Source organism: Octopus bimaculoides, chromosome 20 (assembly GCF_001194135.2).
Source record: "Octopus bimaculoides isolate UCB-OBI-ISO-001 chromosome 20, ASM119413v2, whole genome shotgun sequence".
Classification (NCBI taxonomy): Eukaryota; Metazoa; Mollusca; class Cephalopoda; order Octopoda; family Octopodidae; genus Octopus; species Octopus bimaculoides.
In genome coordinates, this window is record NC_069000.1 from 7,582,941 (window position 1) to 7,592,262 (window position 9,322).

The 9,322-nt window shown below is 38.4% G+C and overlaps 1 protein-coding gene across 1 annotated transcript in view; it reads left to right on the forward strand.

The window, feature by feature from the left end:
• LOC106869840 (chorion peroxidase) overlaps nucleotides 1-9,322 on the forward strand; it is a 17,581-nt gene that overhangs the window by 5,525 nt on the left and 2,734 nt on the right. Inside the window, exons 2-11 of the mRNA XM_014915741.2 lie at nucleotides 1,388-1,551; nucleotides 2,554-2,671; nucleotides 3,229-3,437; nucleotides 4,775-4,954; nucleotides 5,317-5,359; nucleotides 6,130-6,251; nucleotides 6,774-6,875; nucleotides 7,545-7,658; nucleotides 8,061-8,526; nucleotides 8,980-9,192. Of these exons, the coding sequence (XP_014771227.1) occupies nucleotides 1,388-1,551; nucleotides 2,554-2,671; nucleotides 3,229-3,437; nucleotides 4,775-4,954; nucleotides 5,317-5,359; nucleotides 6,130-6,251; nucleotides 6,774-6,875; nucleotides 7,545-7,658; nucleotides 8,061-8,526; nucleotides 8,980-9,192 (1,731 nt within the window). The remainder of the gene's footprint in view (nucleotides 1-1,387; nucleotides 1,552-2,553; nucleotides 2,672-3,228; nucleotides 3,438-4,774; nucleotides 4,955-5,316; nucleotides 5,360-6,129; nucleotides 6,252-6,773; nucleotides 6,876-7,544; nucleotides 7,659-8,060; nucleotides 8,527-8,979; nucleotides 9,193-9,322) is intronic.

Below are 9,322 nucleotides of genomic sequence, written 5' to 3' on the forward strand. Positions count from 1 at the left end.
TACCTCTACCACTGCCACCACCTCTACCACAGACACCACCTCTACCACTGCTACCACCTCTACCACTGCAACCACCTCTACCACTGCCACCACCTCTACCACAGCCACCACCTCTACCACTGCAACCACCTCTACCACTGCCACCACCTTTACCACTTCCACCACCTCTACCACTGCCACCACTTCTGCACTACCCTACCACCATCATTGCCACTGCTTTCCCCGTTGCTGCCTTTGTCACCACTGCCACTACCACCACCAGCAATACCGTTACAATTGAAGAAAACTTGTAAAACCAGTTTAAAGAGTCTATATACATATTTATATATATGCAATGAGCACCTATATAAATAAATTTAAGTCGCTGCAGCTTTCCTGTGCCCACCACCACCACCACCACCACCACTTCCACCTCTACCTGTCTACTCATTTCCGCCACTCCTGGCAACATGTGCACCGACATGTGATTTTGTCAAGCTGGACATAAGATTATGCTCATGTGACTCTGTCTCTTTTCCCATCCATTGTATGTACCCTACCCAAATGCCAACCAGCATGTGTACTGGCATGTGATTTGGTGTGGAAACATAACAGATGAGAGTGCTTGACTGATCTGCTTGAAATATCAGTCAAATCTCCCTCTGTCTCAAGGAACCCAAGACCACTTAACCCCTTTTGATACCAACTCGGCTGAAACCGGCTCTGGCTCTGTAGTACAAATGTCTTGTTTTCATAAGTTTTGAATTAAAATCTTCCACCAAACCTTTGTCACAATTTATGTTCCTAACACCAACTTAATGACAACTAAGTTATTTTACTTTGTTATATTCAAAACGAATTGAAAGAAACGCAGAGCATGTCAAAATAAATACGGTAATTAAAGGGTTAATGGAGTTAAGAGGTCTTGGGTTCCTTGTACATAGGGAAAAACACTTGATAGGCATAGGTGGAATGTTTTTGGTCTTAGCTTTGTTTGATCAGGAATGACCTGGGGGCGAAACAACAGCTACAACAACAACTACACATAAATCTGCGTCTGGTGCATTTTGTATTTGGTCTATATCCATGTATATCTACTTCATCTATTGCTATATACATACATACGTGCATACATGCATACATACATACATACATACATACATACATATGTACCTACATACATACATGTTGAGCTGAGGTCAGCAATGCCTGTGCAGAGTTTTAGGTCCAATAAAACTTGCACGACACCTCATAGACCCTCTCCACTCTATTGACATAATCTTCGTATCATACAAGGATGGTTGGGAATAACTGGATTGGAGGCAAAGTTGGTGGTGATGAGGTGTCAGAACCATAGGACAAAAAACTGAAAATAACAAACTAATTTAATCTTTCTTATATTTTCCAGACTGAAATTATTTGTGTTATTTATAACGGGAACAAGTTACCTTACTCTTGTGTCTGCCCTGTCAGTTGAAAAGAAATATGTGGACAAGACACTATTACAATCAACAGGGAAGGCTCACAGTGAAATTCAGGAAATCACAACATTACACGAATATGTCTCCGACCGTGAGTATTTCTTTTAGCTATTTTATATATTTTATATAAACTTTTCTCTTGGTGGTTGGAGAATTGGAAAGGCATTATTTAGAGACAACTTCTAAGTTCTAACTTCAAATCTTGTTAGAGTCAACTTTACGTATGATCATAATTATTTTATTGACCAACCAAGCACTGTTATTGTTTTAAGCAATTTCTTCATTGAAAGGATTGATCCTTTTGGGGTCTATAAGGGTTGATCCTTTCAGGGTCCATAAGGGTTGATCCTTTCAGGATCTATAAGGGTCGATCCTTTTGGGATCTATAAGAGTTGATCCTTTCAGGGTTTATAAAAGTTGATCCTTTCGGGGTCTATAAGAGTTGATCCTTTTGGGGGTCTATAAAAAAAGGTACCAGTTGAACATTGTAATTGACTTACCCCACCTCCATCAAAATTTTAGGCCTTGTGCCTATAATAGAAAGGATTATCATTTTTATTATTATTATTATTATTATTATTACCTTCATCATTGTGAAGGGTGTGATGAGAACGGGGAATTTATTTAATTAGTTATCCACTTCCACACAAAGTTCTCTCTCTGGATCTGAAACAAGCCACTATTGTAATTGAGGTTGTAGCTGATGTTGTTATAGTTGTTGTTGTTGATGTTATTGTTGTTTTTATTGTTATTGTTGTTGTATTGTTGTACAGTGCCATGATTGGAATTATTCTGCTCCAACTTGGAACACGTAGCTCAGTGTAAGCATTTCATATACCTCCTCTCCCCCATCACTATCACCACTACTACTACTACTACTACCACCACCACCACCAAAACCACTAAAACCACCACCACCACCACTAACCACCACTACTACCACCACCATCACCACCACCACCACTAACCACCACCACCACCACCACCACCACCACCACCACTACTACTACTACCACCACCACCAACACCACTGTTGCACAACACACTACCACCGACACTAGTACCTATACATCACTGTTTTTCTATACGACAGGCTTCAGTGAAATGTCTCTAAAATACCGAGATTCCATGACAGTTCTCTCCAAGAAAGGTTCTGATATTTCAGTGAAAGGGTTGATCTATGCTGCCACAGTCAGTCAGTTCTACAAGAAGTGAGTATCACCTGTTAGTCTCTGTCTGTCTGTCTGCTTGTTTGTTTGTCTGTCCGTCCATTCGTCCGTCTGATTTTTGCCTGTGTCTACTAGATCGTCTGTCTGTCTCTCTGTCTGTATGCATATACGTATGCATGCATGTATGTATTTGTATCTGTCTATCTGTCAGATTGTCTGTTTGTGCTTGTGTGTCTACTCGCCTGCATGTGTCTATCTAATTGTTTGCCTGTATCTGTTAGATTGTCTACGTGTCTGTGTATCTTTGTATCTGTCTGTATGTGTGTGTCTGTATCAAATTGTTTGTCTGCCTATCTAGCTTTCAGTGTCTGCCATGTGTCTTTCTGTCTCTCCTTCCTTTCTCCCCCTCCGTCTCTCATATCCTCCCCTCATTTACTCCAATTCCCATTTCACAAACTTCCTCTCACTTTCTCTTCTTCATTCCTCACACTCTCAATCTTTCTCCTGCACGTCATCAAACCAATCATCACTTTCCCATCATCCATCCTCTTCTCACCACCTAACTGGTCACTCCTTAATAATATTCTGTCCAACTTCAGTTTCAGTCGAAATGTTGCTGAAGAACTGATACGCTTTGTGAGCACTCCAGAGCTTTTGCAATACTCATGTCCTTTCCGTGAAGCAATTACCTGTGACAAGAACTCCATATATCGGACAGCTAGTGGTTCCTGCAACAATTTGAATTATCCTTACTGGGGCAAGAGTTACACACCACTGCTACGAATGAGGCCTCCATATTATGAAGATAGTGAGTATTAGTAACAAATATGATGATTAGTTGATCTAATTGGATATCTGGAAATTAAAATATCTGGGGATTAAGATATCTGTTGATTAGATTATCTGGATGTTAGGATTTTTGGAAATTTAAATTTGGGTGTCTGGATATTAGGTTATTTGTCAAGGGACAAAGATTTTCTAATAGGATAACTGAGGATTAGAGCATCAAAGGATGAAAACATCTGGAGAATTTGGACATCTGGACGTAAGTGAACCTGAGTATTAAGAACATCTGAGACATAAGTGAACCTGAAGGATTGGGTAATCTTGAGTTCAGGTAAGCTGAGAATTTAAGAAATCTGGCAAAGGTGCTACACAGTGGGTCTGACCCTGAAACCATGTACTTTGGAAGCAAATTTCTCAACCACAGACCACAACCATACATATATTAAAGTGGCTTCTAACATGCATAACGATGAATAAAGATGTTTTAATTAATTAACATCTCAGTCATCGTAAGGAGAAAGAATCCTTATGTTAATGACTAATTGATATAATTGTAGCCATAGTGAGAACTAAACATTATGTTAATTCTGGTCAAGAAAGGCAAAGAAGACAACCATAGAAGTTAAAATTAATTAAAGTTAATTAAATATAGAATCCAGTCTATGCATGTGTATGTGTGTTCATACAAATGCACATGCATGCACACACACATAAATATATATAAAAAATACTACACATGAATGCCTCATACTATGAGGGACTCTTAAAGTCAAAATTACCATAATAAATACAGTGTACTGAACACGAGGGAATGCAGCTCATTGAAACTGACCAGTCAGTACAGGGAATTCTTGATCAGTGTTTTGGGGTGACTATAGTCTCCATCAGTGTATATGTATACAATTATGTACTTTGGCTGCTGCATTAGAGCATTTTAGCTCTTATTTCTAGCATTCCCTCGCGTTCGGTACACAATATTTCTTATAGTAGTTTTGACTTTACAAGTCCCTCACAGCGTGAGGCATTTATGTGTAGTAATGCCCTTCATATAAATAAATATATTTAAAGGGAATGATTATAATTTTTCCCTTATGAGGTTTTTTTTCATGTTGACTACTTGATAAATTCTTATAAAGATTTCACCCTATCTTTAAATTTTAAATTATATATATATATATATATATATATATATATATATATATATATATATATATATATATATATATATGATGATGATGATGATGATATATATATATATATATACATATATATACACCTACCTGTACACACACACACACGTATGTATTGCTACTTTAATATATTTCCTCATTTAACAATCTCTCTTTCTTGCTGTCATAGCTGTCTTTACACCCCGTAATATTAGTGTCCAGAACGCTGCATTACCCGGAGCAAGGGATATCAGTGTATATTTCCACCAGAAGATAGAAGATCCACTCATGGACCACGACACCACACACCTGGCTGCTGTGTTTGGAGAGTTCCTAATGAGAGACATTGCCTATGTCCCCACTATGCAAGGTATGTGGCGAGAAGATATTTCATTGCCCCCTTTCTTTTCACCATTACACCATCACACACACCCAACCAAACACCCCCACACGCACACACGAACACATGCACACAAATACACATGTACATACATGCACATACATATACACATACACACATATACAAATATACGCAGACATGTACACACATTCATAGATTTACACTCACTCATGTACATATGTATATGGATACCCAATCGCAGCTGTCCCACAAGTAGCACTGTTCTTACCGGCTGTATCCCACCTTACTTCAGTTGCAATTAATTATATATCTGATGATGTAGTAACGATGTTAAAAGTCGTAACTGATTCATTTTCTATTTTCTATTTCAGCATCAAGTGGCAAGAGATATGACTGTTGTAAATTTGGATACATGTAAGTAAAATATACACTTACATACATACATGTAAAAATATACACATTACATTCACACATACATACATGAATGCATTCCTACACACATGTGTATAATATGATTTATATTTCGATAGTATCAGTCTCTTGCTACTTTGAGTCTCACTTGTAGATGCACTATACACCTAGAAGTGAAACTCAGAGTAGCAAGAGACTGGCTTGACCAAAATAGAATCATCATCATCATCATCATTATTATTATATTTTAACATCTGTTTTCCATGATGGTGTTCCAACAGTTATCACTAAATATGCATACTTATATATATATATATATATATATATATATATATATATATATATATATATATATATATACATTGTGTAATGGGTAAATTGTCGCAGTTTTGTATTATTAAATTTGTGCATGTGCATTGTTTGTTTTTGATTTTGCTAACTATACAGTATAGTAGGGTCAGTTGGGCACCATCATGTATATTTATGTATAATCTTTTTTAGAAATGGCAAATCTTGAAACAAATAAAGCTATAAACAATAGCATGAAAATATTAGGTTGAAAAACCCTTTTAGACAGAGAAAGTTGAAGGCAGCCTATGGGACTTGAATCCACATCTCCTGTAAACACGACAGGCATTCTGCCATTGGACTTTTTCTATCCAAAGGGGTTTTAATGCAATAATTGCAGAGGATGTAACTGTATTGAATATATGAATTAGCTTCATAGTATTTTAGCAAACTCACTGTTTAATCTCGATATTTTTATTCCTCAGGTCAGGTCACATGTGCATGCCCATTCAAATGTGTAAAGTCGACCCCTTCTTTACACCCTACAATAGGAAGTGTTTGTCATTTGCTCGCTCAGCCACATCTCCTCCACTTAATTGCAAACTTGGTAAGTCTTGTTTTCCTACAAATCTGAAGATCTGTTTTATTCTGAAGTCAACAATTTTTGTAAAACTATAGAAGGATGTCCACATTAGCAAAGAAAATGTCCAGCTGGTGGTGGTCACCCTGTTGATGACACAAGTCGTTAATGATTAAGGCATACCTCAAATAATTGATAGATTCAGAAGTGAAGTTCAACATCCCCAGTTTGATCTGGTAACTTGAGTTGAAGAAGGATGGTCAGTACTGAAGCATCTTTACGGGTCTGTAGGCCCTTTCAGACTGGTTAGAAAGGCAAAGTCGACCTCAGATGAAAAACCGCTAAGCATTTCGCCTGGCATGCTAACAATTCTGCCATCTCATTGCTCTTCTCCCAGATATAATGGCATCATAACATAACTGTATTCTAGTTAATGATGTTGTCATGGTGTTGTAATAGTGTCGTGGGGGTGTTGTAGTGATATTGTAAGGGCTTGGCAGTGGCGTTTCACTACTATCACATTAACACCATCATGTTTTTCTCTTCAAGGTCCCCGAGAACAACTTAACCAAAACACTCACTACATCGATGTCTCACAAATCTATGGCTCAGATGAGGCAACCACAAAATCACTGAGGACAATGGTTGCAGGTCAGTTGGTTTTTTTTATTTCTTCCTAATTTACTTCTAGCAGCAGTAGTAGTAGTAGTAGTGAAGGCATGTGGCTTAGTGGTAAGGGTATTCAGCTCATGATCATAAGGTCATGGGTTCAATTCCCAGCAATGTGTTGTATCCTTAAGCGAGACACTTTATTTCATGTTGCTCCAGTCCATTCAGCTGGCAAAAATGAGTAGTACCTGTATTTCAAAGGGCCAGCGATATCACACTCTGTGTCACACTGAATCTCCCTGAGAACTACGTTAGGGGTACACGTGTCTGTGGAGTGTTCAGCCACTGGAATGTTAATTTCATGAGCAGACTGTTTCATTTACTGGATCAACTGGAACCTTTGCCTTTGTAACTGACAAAGTGCCAGTAGGTAGTAGTAGTGGTTGTAGTAGTGGTACAACCACTACTGCTGCTATTACTGCTGTTGTTGTTGATGTAAATATTACAACTATTGTTACCACATCCGTAAACACTATTACCATTACCAACACCACCACCACTAATACTATCACTTCCATCACTAACACCCTACCACAATCTCTAATATCCTACACCACTAATACCCCCGCCACCACCACCACTAACACACTATCACCACCAATATACCACCACCACCACCACCATTCAAACAAGTCTCTCTCTAATCACCAGGTAAGATGAAGACCTCTGACATAGGTGATGGAATGATGCCTTTGGATCTGTTCAATGTTGCCAACTGTAAACTGAAGAATGTCAATGGGAATATCACTTACTGTTTCACAGGAGGTAAGAACTTTTGTCTTTCTCTAATCATAAGGTCAGAGGTGAAAGGTTGAACATGTTTGAGAAGCATTAATTCAAATGAGACGCTCTATCCTTGAGTGCTGGGGTCTCCAACCATCAGGTTGTGGGCTAATATTGAGCAGCAGATTATTTGGTCCCAGGACACACAGAAAGAATAAATTTTAAAATTTTACTTCTATTTTATTGCCTTCTGTTTTATTGCCTATGTTAATGTCTGTCTGTGTGTATGTGTTTATCTACATATATACATGAATACATATATGTATGTATGTATGTATGTATGTATGTATGCAGACACACATACATTTATATTATGTACCATTTGATTCTGCTTAACTCTTAATTAAATATGTCTCTCTTTCTCTTTTCTCATCCTTCATTAAGGCGATGATCGTCTGAATGAGAACCCATTGATCTTGTCTCTACATGCTGTATTCCTCCGTGAACACAACCGTATTGCCACACATCTGTCAAGCATGCACCCAACATGGGATGATGAGAAAATCTTCCAGGAGAGTCGTCGTATTGTTATTGCCGAGATGCAACACATCACATACAATGAGTACTTGCCATACATTTTAGGTCCACAGCTGATGGCCAAACATGATCTGAATGTCCAAAACAGTGGCTATACAAGCTATGATAGTCAAGTAAGCGCTGGTATATATAATGTCTTCTCCGTAGCTGCTGGTCTATATTCCACTTCGATGATAAGATCAAACTTCACCATTGACACCTATCACAAATTGAGTTCTACATTCTTGCGTGCAGACATGTTCTACCGCAATGAGGATGTTGCTAGTAAAATCATTAAAGGAATGCTCACAGACTCCAGCCAAACAGTTGATCGGTAATTTGACTTAAAACATACTCATCAATACCATCATATTTCATAATTGTTGTAGAGGCCACATTTTCTGCAGTTCCTTTTCCCACAAGTCATGCTTTCCACAAACTTCTTTCCCACAGACTCCTTTTCCACAGACTTCTTTCCCACAGACTCCTTTCCTACATTTTCCGCAGATTGTACATCCTACAATTTCTTTTATCATAGACCACATAGTTCTCTTCACCATTGGCCATAATTTCCACAGTATCTTTACTGCTGGCCACCTTTCCCACAACCTCACTGGCCACATTTTCCACTGACCCCTTTACCATAAGTCACACTTTCTACAGTTCGCTTTTGCCACAGCTTGGCCATAAATATCACACCTATCTGCACCAACAGAAACTCCATGTGGTTACTCAATTTACAAATCACAGTGAACATATCAGTTAATAACCCTTTTGTCTATTTTAGATATGTAACAGATGAATTGACCAACAAATACTTAGAAAGTTTTCCTGGAACAGGGATTGATCTCGCTGCTGATCACATCCAACGAGGACGGGACCATGGTATCATGTCGTACCCAATGTGGACCATCAAGACTGGGGAGCCACGTTGGTCAAATTTCAAATCTTTGACAAACCATTCGACAGACAATCAAGCCCGCCTTTCACAGATTTATAGGTGAGTTTCATCTTGATTCTTTCCACTGTAGTGGTGGCCTTGGAACAGCAGTAGCAAAAGGAGTAGTAATAGTAGAAGTAGTAGTACTAATGGTAGGGGTTGTAGAAGTGGTAGTGGTAGGGTAGTATAT